This window comes from Cynocephalus volans, chromosome 6, assembly GCF_027409185.1.
Source record: "Cynocephalus volans isolate mCynVol1 chromosome 6, mCynVol1.pri, whole genome shotgun sequence".
NCBI classification, from domain to species: domain Eukaryota; kingdom Metazoa; phylum Chordata; class Mammalia; order Dermoptera; family Cynocephalidae; genus Cynocephalus; species Cynocephalus volans.
Genome location: NC_084465.1, coordinates 85481880 through 85498257, shown reverse-complemented (window position 1 = coordinate 85498257; position 16378 = coordinate 85481880). Strand labels below are relative to the sequence as shown.

General features: G+C 41.5%; 1 protein-coding gene across 2 annotated transcripts in view; it reads left to right on the top strand.

Annotated features, from left to right (window-relative positions):
* The first annotated feature begins 216 nt into the window (after positions 1-216).
* RAPGEF5 (Rap guanine nucleotide exchange factor 5) overlaps positions 217-16378 on the top strand; it is a 219429-nt gene continuing 203267 nt past the window's right edge. The window contains exon 1 of one of the 2 annotated variants that reach the window (XM_063099133.1): positions 217-447. In XM_063099133.1, the coding sequence (XP_062955203.1) occupies positions 217-447 (231 nt within the window). The remainder of the gene's footprint in view (positions 448-16378) is intronic. The other variant, XM_063099132.1, reaches the window with a different exon arrangement.

The following is a 16378-nucleotide window of genomic DNA, read 5'->3' as shown; positions in this document are numbered from 1 at the left end:
GGAGGGGCGGGGCGGGGCGGGCGCACCTGGGCGGGAGGGAGGCGCGCGGGGCTGAGCCTGGCGGGGGCCGCGGCGCGCGCCAATGGGCAGCGGCTGGCAGCGCGCCCCGCGCCCGAGCCGCAGTCGCGCCCTCTCGCAGCCTGGCGAAGGCGCGGACGGCGCGCGGAGGCGAGCGTGGTGGAGAGGAGCCGCCGGCGCCGCAGCCGCCGTCAGGGCATGAGGATGGCCGTGGGCTCCGTCAAGATGCAGCCGCCCTGCGAGAGCCCGGCCCTGGCCGCGGCGGCGGCGGTGGCGGCGGCCGACGGCGCCCTGAGCCGCAGCCCCAGCGCCCGCGAGCCGGAGCGCGAGCAGCCGCCGGCGTCGCTGCGGCCGCGGCTGAGAGACCTGCCCGCCCTGCTGCGGAGCGGGCTCACGCTGCGGAGGAAGCGGAGCGTCGCCGGGGGCCGGGTGAGTGGCCCCGCCCGGCCCGAGTGGGCTGGGGCTGCGCTCACGTGCCGCCGCGCCCACCCTCCAGGACCGCTGTGCGGGGCGTCTGGAAGTTGGGGAGGTGGCGGGAGGGGCCCCCTTCTGCCGGACTTGGCTGAAGAAGGGGCCCGGGACGGCGAGGTCTTGGAGTGCCCCCCGGGGAGCGACGGCTTCCCCTCCCCCCATGTGCACCTGACTTAACTCAAGGACACCTGGATTCAGGCAGCCGGATCGGGGGCATCGCCGAAAGGAGGGTTGCTTGCCTCTTCCCGGAGGGGAAGCTGCAGGTGGCGGGTGCCCAACAGTCAGCCATCCCTGACCCGACAGCAAGCCTAAGGATCCGCGAGTGGGATCCCAGTTCTCAGGAAGCATGCGACGTGTGCGCTTGTTTTGGACGTTCCGTTGCAAGTTCTGGGCATCGGGACTGGCTCGGGTAGCCGCCACCGCAGAGGGGGAAACCCAGGAGTTGGAGGTTCCTGGGTTCCGGCCTCTCCAGCACTTAGTACCTTGGGATGTCCCCTTGAGCAGGAGAGTGTACGCCTCCAAGAATCGTAAATGTTGACTTCCTGATGGTGTGTTCAGATATGATTTCCTGGTGAAGGAGTGTCCCTCGTTGGGTTCTAAGTGCATCCACTGACCTGAGCAGGTCAGACGTGTTTCTTATGTTAAGAGAAGCGGGAAAGGCCTGCTGATTGTCTCCTGGGATCTTTAACAAGCCCCTCAGGAGGCCCCACCAGGGCCTCAGGACACGGGGCAGACTTAGACTTCTGGTGGCTTTTACTCATTTTCTGAAATTTCGTCATCATTAAGTAGTCTTTACTGAGAAGCTGCGACAACGCAGATTTTTTTTCCCCTTGTAGTTTAAGAAATGAAGTCTTGGTTGTCAGCCTTAAAAGAAAACCTTAGTGGAAGACTTTTAGCTATTGCAAAGATTGGTTTGTGAAAACTTGAGAGTTAGGGAGTCAGGCTTGTTTTGGTGTGGCTTCCTTGGGGAAGAGTCTGAATTGGTGCAGGTCTTTAGCTTTCTAGACTGTGTTCTTCCTTTCCTAGGCCCTTTCTTTCCCGTGTAGGGATGACTGTACATTGTCCACCTCAGAAAGGTGTTCTGAGGATGAGCTAGGTGTAATTGGACCTTCTTAAAGTCGGTGACCAGGGGAGTTTAAGAACTGCCCACAGGTGACCTTAACGTGCATCACACTGGGTTGCCTGCAAAGAAAGCTAGGAACGGTGTCCCCAAGATATGGTGGCTAAATAAACACAAGAGTTACAGACTTTGCAAAAATGTAGGGAAAAGTAGGTCGAATTGTGTTCCTGTTATCCTTGACAGTTACTTTTTCATGGCACGGAATACTGAAGACATGAGGGCAGCCAGGCAATCTGTGACAAGAGTTGCTGAGGGGTGTCTGTATAAATAGATGTGTAGCGTTCATCTGCATGGAACTTGTGTTTTTCACTGCCTGGGATGATGTGTGCCTTGCCACTATATGTATTGACTCTTATTTTCTTAATTATTAGGAATGTAGTTACCTCAAATAACATTTTATTAACCCTTTCTTTTGTTCCAATACTGTATGACCTCTTTTGGGGACTTTCCAAATACATTTCATAAGTGCATGGCCAGTCTTTTATTGGGAGAAGATTGATTGTCAAATTTTCCCATGTTGGAAACTCATAGTTTTGAACTATTTCCCTCTCCTTCTGCTTGGAACCACATTTGTGATTTTGGAAACTTCTCCATCAAAGGGGTAGAAAAGGTTTTGAAAGAAAGAGAAAAAAAGGTGAAATATGTACTTGTATTAGGCAACTCAGGCTGCCATAACATACCATAGACTGGCTGGTTTAAACAACAGAAATTTACTCGTATTTTGTCACAGTTCTGGAGGTCAGTGTGCAAGCTGACTTCTGGTTTCTGGTGAGGACTCTTCCTGGTTTACAGATGGCCACTTTCTTGCCGTGCCCTCATATGGTCATTCCTCAGTGCACTCAGAAAGATCTTGCTCTCTTCCTCTTCTTATAAGGCCACTAATCCTATCACGATGGCCCCACCCTCGTGACCTTATCTAATCCTAAATATTTACCAAAGGCCCGATCTTTGAAAACCATCACGTTTGGGGGTTAGGGCTTCAATATATGAAGCTGCGACAATATATGAATTTTGTAGGGGACACAAACATTCATCTGTAACAGAAGGCGTTTGAAAGAAAGAGAAAAAGAGGTAAAATATGTACCTGACTGGTTGGTTGGTAACTTGTGAGCATCTGGGGTTGTCTGGTTAGCCTGCTTGGTTAGGATAGTGAGGCTAACGCAAACAAATTATGGTTTAGATATTATGGTGGACCTTTAGCTTTGTGTCTCATGGGATGCACCTCCAGATTGGAGCTCAGGGACAAGTTAACAGAAATTGATTACTGCTGGTAAAGAAACAGCTAGCTCTGTGCATTACACATGTTGGTGAAGTTTCAACTCCTGTAGTGACCAAGATCTGATTTAGCTAATACATGTGGCTTTTGTTATGCTGCCTTGAGCTCTCACAAATCCGGACAGTCTGACATCAAATAAGCTCTTTGTGGGTTGTGTTGTTCAACCCAGATGCGTTGTAGGCTATCTTAGTAGGAAAAATTAAGCTGTCATTTGGTTAATACAGCAGAGTTCCTTGGTTTCTCGGTTCAGTCACTTCTAATAGTGCTGAATTCAACATGCATACTAATTAAGACTCTTTGCACCTCTTTAGGATAAATGGGGGAAAGACTAAGTTTTGCTTTGTGGGAGGCCCCTAAGCTACCTCTTCAAAATCAACGGCAAGGTAAGGCACAGCTTGAATTCCCACCAAAACCCTTTCATCATTTAAAGAAAATTTTTGCATAATGGAGATTATAAGAGAATAATATAATAAACCCCTAAGCTTCAATAGTTATTCAAATTTTGCCAGTCTTGTTTAATTTATTTCCTCCTTCCCTACTTTTTTTTTTTTTGTGGGAGCTGATGTATTTTAAAGCAAAATTCTAAATATCATGTCATGTCACTCACAAACGTTTCAGTTTACATTTCTGATAAAAACATTTTTAAAAAAATTCTGTGCCTTGTTCACACCTAAAAATATTAACAGTAATTCCTTAATATAATTCCCATATTCAGTTTTTTCAAAGATGTCTTTTTACTTATGAATGTTGGAATCAGGAACTAAACAAGGTCCACATGTTGCATTTGGTTGTTAGGCTCTTAAATCTATTTTATTTTATAACAGTTGCCCCCTTCCCTCTTTTTTCATTCCATTGATTTTCAAGAGAGAATGGGTCATTTTCCAGTAGAATGTCCCACTTTCTGGGCTGATTCTTTACTTGTGGTGTCATTTAACTTGTTCCTCTCTTCTGTTTCTTATAATCTGGCAGATGGATATAGAGGCTTGATTAGAGTCAGGTTCAAAGGCAAGTATCCTTTGTAGGTGGTGCTGTGTAAAATCAGTCGCATCACATCATGTGACACAATGTCTGGATGTCTTTTTGAGATTTTAAGATTGATTAGTGGGTTTAGGTAGTATCAATTTACCTAATGATTTTAGCATTACAGATGGTTGTAGCCTAGATCCATTTCATTAGTGGTTGTAAAATGATGATGATCTAAATCCATCATTCCTCTTGCATTTATTGGAATTCTGTCTCTAATGAACTTGCCCTCATGAATTGTTTGGGTCTCCTCAAATTCAGACTGTGCAGGAAAGACAGGGAAAAGCCTTAATTTTTTTCTTTTATCAATTATCAGAGAGATGATTTGTTGCCCGAACAACCTCCAGTGAGAACCAATGAGTTTCTCTTTTTAAGTATCATTAAGAACTTAAGGAACTTAATATATTTATTCAGTCCATTGCAGTCCATATTCTTTTTGCCATTCAGTTTGGCCTTGTCTCGAGTATACTTTTTATATGTCCCCAGTAGGCTCTCATATCCTCTCTCACTTTCTGGAAAGAGATATTCTAAGCATATCTTCCCCATTCCCTGCTCCAGACCTGAAATTAGTCATGTTCCCAAGGAGCACTGATTCTTATTACTGAAAATTGTTCATTTTCTCCAACTTTTGCCTCTGTTAGTGGCTGCATTATTTTTACTTTGTTCTTAAGCCTCCCTCCTTAGTTTTTTTGTTTTGTTTATAAAATCCTTCTCATCAGGCTGTTTCTAAGGCTGACGTTTCCCCATGTAATAAAATAGCTACTAACAACTGTCCTCTCTTCTATATATACTGTCCAAGTGCTGGGGCTGACTTATTTTGGGCTTTGGCTGCTGTGATCTTTTCTGCAGTGCTCTACCACTGTCTTCATCTTGAAATATGTTTCATTTACAGCAGCCAGAATGAGTCACCAATTATGCCAAATTGACTGTTCACCAAAGTCCTCCAGTGATTCTCAGCCTTTGGATTAGACATCAGAAGAATGGCTGTCTTCTGTTTCCTGACCTCTTTTCTTTAAGCACCCTTCGATAGGCAGTGTTGCATGGCAGGTGCTCTTCAAAACTGAGAAACTAGGAAGAACAGCTGGTGGTGCTCCGAGTGAGGTTCTTTTTCATTTACAGTCTCTTTACCTAGATAATTCCCTCTCCAAGAACAAAGTAACCCTTTCCCTTTGTCCAAACTGGAGTGCTTTACATGTATATAACTTAATACCCTTCTTGCCAGAAATTTGACTTTGTCAATAGAGAAATACACACTGCTCCAAATTATACCAATATGCTTATCCAATTTATAGTCATTTTAGACATATTTTACAGGTAAAGTGTATAATATGTTCTTTGTACTTAAATTGGCTAATGTGCCATAGCACTTAATTATGTGCTATGCATATTATGATATAAAGTTCATTTAACCTCACAACAAGCCTATGAGATAGATGCTGTTATTTGCATTCTACAGGTGAAGAAACTGAAGCACAGATGTAACTTGAGTAAGATGGCAGCCTGGTTCCATAGAGCCCAATGCATGCTCTGAATTGCCCAGTTTTCCTCAAATGTACCGAGGGCAAAGGCTCTATTTACTCTAAACTACCATAGCCTTATAGCACCAACTGGTACTACCTTACCACTCTGCGAGTGGTCAGTAAGTGCTGTTGATATGCCAGACTTTAACTTTTCTTTCATTTGAGCACACAGAGGCTTGTGATTAACCTATATGGTGTGGAGGCAAGGGGGTGGGTGGGTGGGTGAGTGGGGAATGGGAAGAAGCATTGTGGTGATAGGTGAATGGTAACTGATACTTATCAAAAGTAGAAATAGAATTGAGTGTGTCATAAGCAAAAAAACACCCATGTTCCCCTTGATCAAGGTCAACCCCAAAAGCTTGTGAATTCGCTTACTTTTTTCTTATCTGCTTATGGTAGCCTGTGAGAAGATAAAAGCCATTAAAGGGAGGCATGCATCTTCCAGGGAAAGTGAGTTGAGTCAGATGTGAGGGACATGTGATGATCTTATTTGAGAAACTTGGACTTGGCTCTCTCTGATGGCTGACAAACTACCAGCTCAAACTTTTGTGTTATAAAACTATGTTAATCATGGCTACAAATAAAGTAAAAACTATTTTACTTTACAAATAAAGTAAAAAATATTCCAAAAATATATAGAAAGAAGGAAAAGAAACCTTAGATTCATTTATTCTAATTCCATGTGGTTTCTAGCAGGGAACTCAATGGCGGTTAATAATACTTTATTTACTTTATTTCTTTCTATCCCCCATTAACCGCCCCGCCCCTGCCTTTTGCATAATTAGATTGGAGGACTAGTGCGTGGGCTGTGATTTGATTCCCAGTGCCATCACTCTATCCTTGCCTGAGATAGTCTCTGAGCTCTCTGAGCCTGTTTCTTCCTCTGTAATGAGACACACTGTGGGTCAGGTTTTTCCAAGAAGAGAGACAACATATATAAAGTGTTGGGCACATTGGAGTTTAAATTTTTCCTTCTCTGGCTGGATGCTTATTCTAGGCAAATGGACTTGCATAGACATATTTATGGAAATCTAGGCACAAAAAACTTTTGCTTTCATATGCAATGTCAGTTTCCATTTTTAAAAATAATATCCTATAGAGGAATATTTTAGGTGGTGTCTAAATACTGTTACTGTAACAAAATAGGCTGTTTCACACTTGCCCTGTCTCTTAAATTGACTTGGCAGTAATTGGTGACTTGTGTAGCCTAAGAATAGATGAAAAGGTAGGAGTTAAGTCACTGGTGATGACTTTGAGTACTTATAATTTTTTTCCCCTCTCAGTATTGCATAACAACCCATGTTAGGAATAGTGATAAATCCAATAATGATATGTGATCTGGAAGTAGTTTGTGAAGTTATGAGATTTTATGTGAAGGCAAAATAGTTAAAAATCAATGACTTAATTTTTTTGTGGCAAATTTTTATTAGGATAAGTCATTCATAAATGGGTATGGACAAGGGAAATTCCACAAATGCCATTGTGGCAGTTCTTTATCAGATTGAAACCTCATTAGTCTCCTAAAGGGAGGAGGTATTTTCACCTTTGAGGAAATTATAATCTGGATAGGCCACCTAGCGAGGCAATAGCAGAGGTAGAATGGAGCCCAGGTCTGTCTGACTCCAAAGACTGCGGCCTTTCCACACCCCCATGTTGTCTAAGACTTTGACGTAACAATAACACGTGGTGTATTGAAACAACAAATGCACAAAACATTCCAAATCCTAGTGCAAAACACTGTCAGTTTCTTTCCAGTGTCTTCTGTAATGGCTTCCAGGATCTGTCTTTATTTACTTACGAGCTCTGGCTGGCTTGAGCTGAGCAGCTGTCAGTCATCTCCCAGTAATACCAGCCAGTGTACAAGAAGTGAAGGTTTGGGATAGTACAAATAGAGATTTATAAAGCAAGAAAGTTCCTCTTCTGGCCTGTATGGAAAACTGGAAGAAGAAGAGTTAGTTTCTTGTAACCCAGACTTGTGTTTCTGCTTGATATTTAAGGAACTTCAGAATAGGAAGTTGGAAGTACGCATACATGTCAAAGTAATGAACTCATTTACAATTGAATAAAATCATTTCGAACACACAGATATCTTTTGATAAAATTAAATTTTGGTATTTTACATTTTAATGTTGTGTGATTACCTGAAGAATGGCTCTTAACTGCTCTTTTGTTTTCTGTTTTTTTTTTTGATCCCAGGCCTTTTTAAGAATCAAAGGATAGGACTGCAGAAAAAATGCACGAGCGGACATAATTTTGCATCTCTTTTCAGGGGGCTTGTGGATGTTCTAAAGCCTGGACCACACAGACCCCTGGTTAAAAAGGCCTTCCCTAACTTCCCTTCCAGAGAGCAGCATCATGGTTTTATGGTTACTTTAACTTTTATCTTCCTTTCCTCTAAAAATTGGCATAAGTATTTATTCAGTTATAAGTGTTTTCTTGAATTAAAATATTTTATTGCTTTGTTGAATTGGGAATTGTGTAGCAAATGTTTCAGTGAGCTTTGGTGGGTTGTGGTGCTAATAATGATAATTGTTATTATTTAATAAATCCTTATATAACATTTATCATGTTGGGTTGTTTGAAGTACTTTAAAAACAGTAGCTCATTTAATCCTGGTGACAACCTTATATGTCAGATAGTCGCACTGTCTTCTTTTTTCCAAAGAGGAAAATGAGGCACAGGGAGGCTTAGTTGACTTAAGATCACCCAGTATAAGCGGAAGAGCCAAAATTTGAACTCAGGATGTCTGGCTCCATATTATACAGTTTGACTATTCTGTATTTTCTCTCTAGATAAAATAATGAAAGTACTTCCTTGATTAGAGTCTCTCTTTTTTTTATTTTAATATCTTTGAAATTGGCATGTATCTTACAGTTGATGTGATCATTTAAAGGAGTACTATTTTTTCCCCCTTAAGCCTATTATTATAAAGTGGTTATCATTATTAAGATGATATATCTTAAAATTATTGGCGCCTTAGAATAAAGGAACTGTGGTAAGCCATGTTTTTTTTTTTTATTGGTTATGAATATTCATGAGATACAAAGCTGATTGTCACCACTTGTGCCCAAGATGTTAAGGCCAGATCCATACTGGCAGCATTGCCCATTCCCACAAATTGCGATTATACCCTGTGTTCCCCACCCAATTATCCCCGACCTCCCTCCCCATCCCCCTTGCCCCCACTCCACTTTGTATCCCTAGGTATGTTCTCTGCCTCTGCAAGTCCAACACACCACTGGTGTCTTTCTTTCCTTCTTTCTCTCTTAGTTCCCACTTATGAGTGAGTACATACGGTACTTATCTCTCTGTGCTTTTCTTATTTCACTCAACATAAGTTTCTCCAAGCCCATCCATGTAGTTGTAAATGAGAGAATTTCATTCTTTTTTATGGCAGAGTAGTATTCCATGGCGTATATATACCACAATTTCCTTTTCCAGTTGTCCATTGATGGAAATTTAGGTTGGTTCCATATCTTGCTTATTGTAAACAGAGCTGCAGTGAACATGGGAGTGCAGGTATCCCTTCAACATGATGATTTCCATTCCTTTGGGTATATACCCAGAGGTGGGATTGCTGGATCGTGTGGAAGATCTACCTGTAGTTGTTTGAGACACCTCCATACTGTTTTCCATAGTGGTTGTACTAATTTACAGTCCCACCAGCAGTGCAGGAGCATTCCCTTCTCTCTACACCCTCGCCAGCATTTGTTATTCTCCGTCTTTTTGATTATGCCAGTCTAACTGGGGTGAGATGATATCTCAGTGTGGTTTTAATTTACATTTCCCTGATGACTACTGATGTTGAGCATTTTTTCATGTACCTGTTGGCCTTTTGTATGTCTTCCTTTGAAAAATGTCTATTCAGCTCCTTTGCCCATTTTTTTAATTGGGTTATTTGTTTTTTTACTGTGTAATTGCTTGAGTTCCTTGTATATTATAGATATTAATCCCTTGTTGGATGCATAGTTAGCAAAAATTTTCTCCCCCTCTGTAGGTTGTCGTTTCACCCTGTTGATTGTTTCCTTTGCTGTGCAGATGCTTTTTTCTTTGATATAGTTCCATTTGTTTATTTTTTCTTTTATTGCCTGTGCTTTCAGGTTTATGTTCATAAAGTCTGTGCCCAAACCTAGTTCCTGAAGTGTTTCACCTATATTTTCCCTTAGTAATTTTACAGTTTCAGGTCTTATACTTAAGTCTTTAATCCATTTTGAGTTGATTTTAGTATATGGTGAGAAATGCATGTCTAGTTTCATTTTCTGCATATGGATATCCAATTTCCCCAGCACCACTTATTGAAGAGGCTGTCTTTTCCCCAGTGTAAGTTTTTGTTGCCTTTGTCAAATATCAGATGGCTGTAAGCCTGAGGGGTGATTTCTGGGTTCTCTATTCTGCTCCACTGGTCCAAGTGTCTATTTTTATGCCAGTACCAGGCTGTTTGGGTTACTAAAGCCTTGTAGTATAATTTGAAGTCAGGTAGTGTTATGCCTCTGGCTTTATTACTATTATTATTTTTGCTCAGGATTGCTTTGGCTAGGTAAGCCATGTTTACATTTTTTTTCCATTGCTGGCCAGTACAGGGATTGAACCCGGACCTTGGTGTTATCAGCACCAGGCTCTAACCAACTCTCTCAGCCAGCCCCATGTTTTCAGTTTTTAAATATAGCTGCAGAGTTTACAGAAATATCAAAGTAAATCATAGCTTTAAAACTGCATGCAAACAAAATCCATATCTATTTGTGAAGTGTGAAAAATGTAAATTAAGATTAACAATTTATATGAACATCGATATTGCTTAGGTAATGATTTAAATGTTAGGGGAGAATAAATTTAAATCTTTCCTACAAAAAGCATGAATAGCCTTAGGGTAATATTGAAGGTTATAAGAAGCTGAAATTCTGAGTGGGGAGTTAAAAATATATATGTGTATGTGTGTGTTTGCATATGCATAAATAATTTATTATTGATTTCCTCACACATTTTTTTAAGAAAGTAAAATTTAAGAGTTAAACTTCCCATACAAATTTCTTAAGGCTGAGAACCATGGATATAACCAAATGACAATAGATTTATCCTTGTCTTTGAGTCACCATAATTTGTGTGGTGAGTTGGCAGATCTTACCTTCTGTGACTCAGTTAATCTTGTTTGTCTTTTATCTGCTTTGTTCACGGGATGTTGGCTTCTTGCTCGTAAAAATGCTTTTCTTTTTATTTTGGCTTTTCTTTTTATTTTGCACTATTTGTGTTATCTGTAGAGAAAACATAATTCAGGATTTCTAATAAGGCAAAACCTTAACTAAACTTAGAGAGTCCTGAAAACCAGGTTTTTTGCATTCTAGCTGGTTGTCTTCCTGTATTTTTTTCTAACTGGTTTAGCAACTTAAACTTCAGCCCTATTGGTTTTGTTGTTCAGTTGCGTTTGACCTTGTCAAATCATTTACCTGCAGCTGTTAGGAGGTGTGCATGCAAATACTTGTGATTGCCTAACACTTATGGCTTTGGTGCTTACTGTAAATTTGTTTTACTCTCGCCTGTTACTTTTGAGGGAAGTGAACAGCTTATCACTTCTGTTTGCTCTGACACTCTAAATGTTGACTATAATGAACAAACACTGAAAATTTTTTACATTGTACTGTGAATTTATTTATAGGTATGGAATCTTTTGTAAAAAATTTTTTTAAAAAGTGGAGAAGAGTATGTGTGACGGTATCTTGTAGAGACTGGGGGAAGTATGATGCCTATTTCAGTCCATTAAAATACAATTTGTCTATAGTGTTGTAGAGAGAATATTTTTCTTTGAGTCTGTCACTTAATGTCTGTGTGACCTGGAGTAAGTCAAATAACCTCTCTGAGCTTTTTTCTCTAAGATGGAGTACCAATATTCTATTATGGGAATCATTGGTAGGATAGGGAATCAGTTTTCATTTCTTGCTCCTTGTCTGACCAAGGGCAGAGTAGTGGTCTTTCTATATTGAGGTGCCAACTCAACCTGCAGAACACTTGGGGCCTATGTGTGTCTTACACAAGTGGGAAGATAGATCTTCAGTATTTGCCACATCTCTTTAGTTATGGAGGGAGAAGATAATGCATTAGTAGAGGGAGAATTTGAAGGTGTAAGAGGAGTCTGATTAAATCAAGAAACTGTCATATCAAAAGAGTAGAAAGAACATATCTATAAATCTGGTTCTGGCAGATTAAATGGTTTGTTTGGCTGTAAACTAAATTCTGGGAGAGATGTCAGAAGAAAACTTGGTGTGTCCATCAGAGATCTTACTTAGTAGTTTTCTTTTGGATAAGAAGTTTGTTGCTGTTTCTTTGTCATCAATGAAGGCTATTGCTTAGCCTCAAATTAGCATCAATATTTGCTTTCCTCTACTATTTCAAGTTTATCATAAATTTTCAAATGGCATATGTTGAAGCATTCAAACTTCCTGTTGCTCTTGGTACATAACTCCTTAAAAAAAAAAAAGAAAAAAAGAAAGCTTTCTAGACATTTTCTAGTCTACCTTGATTATCTCAAATTAAGTTAGAGCTTAAAAAAACCCAGCAAGTTCAGTTCACCTGTAGTTACGAGTTCATTCTGCTGTCATTTATATAATGCTTTACGTTTACAAAGTGCCTTCATGTAATTCTTATTTTACTGTTTTCCTAACTCCAGAATAAAGTATTTCTTTTACAGACTCAAATGCAAGTTACTGAGCTTTTCTGTGTGGTACAACCTCTCCACCTGTGAAGCAAAGGTAGTGGCCACCTAGTTGTGTAGAGAATGCTCAGTAAGTGTGAGCTGTGGCTCTTATCATTGCTGTTGTCATCATTGTCATTGTCATCATTGTCATCATCATGAGATGACAGATCTGAGGGATTCCAAGGTCAAGCCCTTTGCAAAGCTGAAAGGAGTTTTGCTGATCATATTGGCAGAAATTAAGTAAGAAAACTGAGGCTCCAAAACTGATGTTCTGCAGCAGGTCTTAGTGAGGACGTTAAGAGCAGGGGCTCCTGAGGCTGGACCCCTCTTAGTCCCTGGCCCTCTGATAGGTTACTGTAGGCTGTTCTGCCTCAGTTTGTTGGGAGGAATGGGGCTAAAGCAGGGCTTCTCAAACTACAGTGTGCATCAGAATCCCTGGAGGCCTTATTAAAACAGTCTGCTGGGCCCCAGTCAGCGCTCTGAATGGGGCCCAGGAATCTGCATGCCCATCACATTCCAGTTGATGCTGATGATGCTTGTCCATGGATGATGCTTGTAGCACTGGTCTAAAAGGCCTCAAAAGTTTGGTGAGCTTCATCATCAGGAAATTGCTGAAGTCAGGAGGCCACCTGGCTGTTTATTTACCACCTCCACCCATGATGGAAGGGCGAACCAAAATGGAGAACTATGACTATTAGAACATTCTTGAATTAATAATATTGGAAACTCCCCCTTACAGGTTTCTACAGAGTGACTGGCAGTTTCTTTTTTTAAAAAAGTGATGAGCATTTGGAGCAGAAAAGCTATGCCAGCTGTGCTGGTATTCTCTGCTGTCCATCCCACATACTCTCTGCCTTCTCTCTGTTAGTCTGTAACTTGGAGGCTGCCCTCCGTGGATTTTCATCACCAGGACTCTCTTGCCCTCTGGCTTTGGTTTTGGTTCAGTCAGTGGGAGGCCAGGAGAAGAGAGGTCAGCCTATCTATTCCTCCTGCCCCCTCTTTTTTACAGGGGCACTGGCAGTGACCATGACCATCTGTAACTGCAGCTCCCACTGGCCTTTCCCTCCCTAATCTCTTAGACTCCTTCTAGCCTCTGGTAAAGCTGCATCTTTCCCTTGTTCCTCAGGCCTGCAGCTGTCACAGGCTTGTCGTGACTAGCCCTGTGTGCTGCAGCATCTTTTGGGCCCCAGGATCTTGCCCACACATCTTAGGTAGGCTCTTTTCCGAGAGGACTCTTGTCTGATGTAGGAACCCGAGTAAAAGCAGGGCTGGAAAATGTGACAGTAGAAGGTATAGCGTTGGTGAGATGAAACTCATGAATGGAATTGGCACTGGTAGTGGTTAAAGCAAGGAAGCTGGCCTGGTCCCTGAAGTTTTGGTGGAAGATAGAGGGAGAGGCAAGGCAAAAGCCTAGCCTTTAAGGTGTGCTTGGCTCAGCCATAGAGGGTTCTAACCATAGATGCTGAGCTTAACCATACAAGGTCCTGAGAGGTCCCTGGACCTCTGGTTAGAAGCTGCGCTGTGCTAGAATGTGACCCAGTTATCGTTCTTGTACATAAACTTGGATGGCTAGGATTCTGAATCAGACAAGTTGTTATATGAGGAATTTGCATTCCTCTTCTACAATTGCCTGGCAATCTTTTTTTTTTTTTCCCCTGCCCCTCCTTTTCCCCCAGGCACCCTTAGCATTGTCAGCCTATACACAGCCTTTATGTGGTACTTTGATCTTGCTAAATTTTGTCACAGTGTATTGAACATGTTCTGAAATGCCTGCCAAAACTACATTCACAAAGTAACAAATAGTTGAATAGAATAATTACACCTCCGGTTCCTTTGCCCATGGGTTCCAGTGGTGGGAGTGTCAATAAGATAAAAAACACTTTTTCATGGTTTTGGTGCTTAGCCAAATTATCTTACAGTAACCTCACCGTGAAACAGGACCAAAACACACCCTCATACTAATTCTGTGTGTTTATCAGGTCTTTCATACTGAAATGTCATGCCAGGTTGAAACTACCTCACAGCTTTTATAAATAACATTGGGATTGGATACCAACATCTGAATACCTTGTCTTAATAAATAAAACATTTAAAGACGAAACAAGCTTTTGATCACAAATTTTCTGTTATTTCTTTGGTAAGAGAAAAGTTCTCTATGAGGAAAAAATCAACTCCGGAATTTTTTTCCCTCTTTCTCGGTTTCGTATATTTATGTGTTGGAAAACATGGATGTGTGAAGTAGTCAAGTGTGTGACCTCACATAATTGTGGCAAATCGTGACGAATCACCTCATGTTACTCAGTATGGCATAAATGTAAAGCATATGAATCCTTTGGTTTTTTTTGCTCCATTTTCCTTTCTTTCTGGTCATTTCTCCAGTAAGGCTTGGTTGCTGGGTGCCCAGTGAAGAGGAGCCCAAATCTGCCAGGAGAAGGATGGAGCCTTCTTAGATGAAGGCTTCCCAGAAGTGGCTGTGCTTGTGTGTCACCTGTCAGTGGAAATGGACCAGAAGGAAGAGGAGAGAGGCCCTAATGCAGCGACCCTGGGGAGAGGCCACGTCCTGGTCAGGGAACAAAGAGGAGTTCAGTGTGGAGGAGGAGGGGTGGGGGGTGGGCTCCCAGCCAGGCAGGCTTCCTTTTCCAGTGTCTGAGCTGGGGTGAGGATGGTTCACTTTCGGGCTAGAGTGAATGTTCTCCCTGTCCCCCTGGCTGGCGAGGGAGCCCTTTCTGTTCAGAGACTCAGGTGTACTTTCTGTTCTTAGCATCTCCTTCTCTGGTTTGGCCCTAAGAAATCTCTGATGAACCTTTCTCCTGGTGTTTGAAGAGTCTTCTTAATCCCCTTCCTTGGAGGAGCTGTCCGTCATTTCACGTTTGGTTTCTTTTGGCTTTTCCGTTCCGGTATTCGTGTTGTCCTCTACAGAGCTGTTTCCCTGAAAGCTTCTCTGGAGGGCTGTTTTCCCAGCACCTCTGCTCTGAATCAGCTCATCCTTTTTTTTTTTTTTTTTTTTTGAATCAATCAACTATTTATAGGTACTGAAAAATAATGCTGCATTCCACTTACTTTGACTTGCATCAACCAAGAATTTACATTAACGATAACTTAGATTTGCAAAGGGTTTTTTTGTTTTTGTTTTTGTTTTTTTTTTGCAAAGGGCTTTTCATTTTTTTTTTTTTTTTTAAATTTTATTTTGTCAATATACATTGTGGCTGATTATTGCTCCCCATCACCAAAACCTCCCTCCCTTCTCCCTCCCCCCCTCCCCCCAACAATGTCCTTTCTGTTTGCTTGTCGTATCAACTTCAAATAATTGTGGTTGTTATATCTTCTTTCAGTTCATCCTTTTGATTGTTTGCTCTCATCATTTCACTACACAGTGCTCCTGTTTTTTCATCCTGGCATTCATCTATCATGTTACCTGGCCCCAGCGGAGGGCTTTGTTTTGTATGGGAGAGGATGCTAGGCTAGATGCCCTGTTTTTAGGAGTTTGGGGGATTGAAGTCCAGCTTTGCACGTTGAGACTCAGAAAAGCCCTCATTCAACCCAACTCTTCTCTCAAAACTTTTTTAGACTATTAAGTTCTCACTTACAGAAGAGGAACTATTGCAAGGTTTGAATAACTACTATCTAAGTGGTCTGTATTAGGGGGTGGAGAGTTTACAAATGTATCGATTGCTGATTAGCATTACATTTTCAAAACTGCCTGCTTTAAATAGAGACTTCTGCCTTGGCCAAAGGATACATACAGGATGCTATTGCTCTGGTGAGAAGTAAGATTGTGAAATCCAAAAACAGTTTCATTTCTTTAATGACTGTAATAAATGTTAGAAGCTTCTACTTAAGCAATTAGCTTTGGGAATACAAGGCTAAGCACAAGACAAAGTAAAGTGGATTAATGATTTTTGTTAGTTGTTTCTTCCAGTGCAGGTAGCTTCTTGTGATATAGCACCTGTCCTTAACATCACAGACTGCCATCCAATGCAGTCATTTTTGCCTTTCCTGGTATCTTTTCTTTCTAAAATCTGTGCTGTGTACCTACTATTTGATGTGTCCATCAGGATAGTCTAGGTTTTGCTGCAGTAACAAAAAAACACCAAAAACTTAGTAGCTTAACAGAACAAGAATTTATTTCTTGCTTACAAAAAGAACATTTTGCATCTGGGTGCTCTCCAGGGTAGCTGTCCTCCATGTGGCAGCTCTGCTGCTATCTTAGGACAGTTCCATATCAGCACCTTTTTCCACAGTGGCTGCAGCATGTGAATATAGAA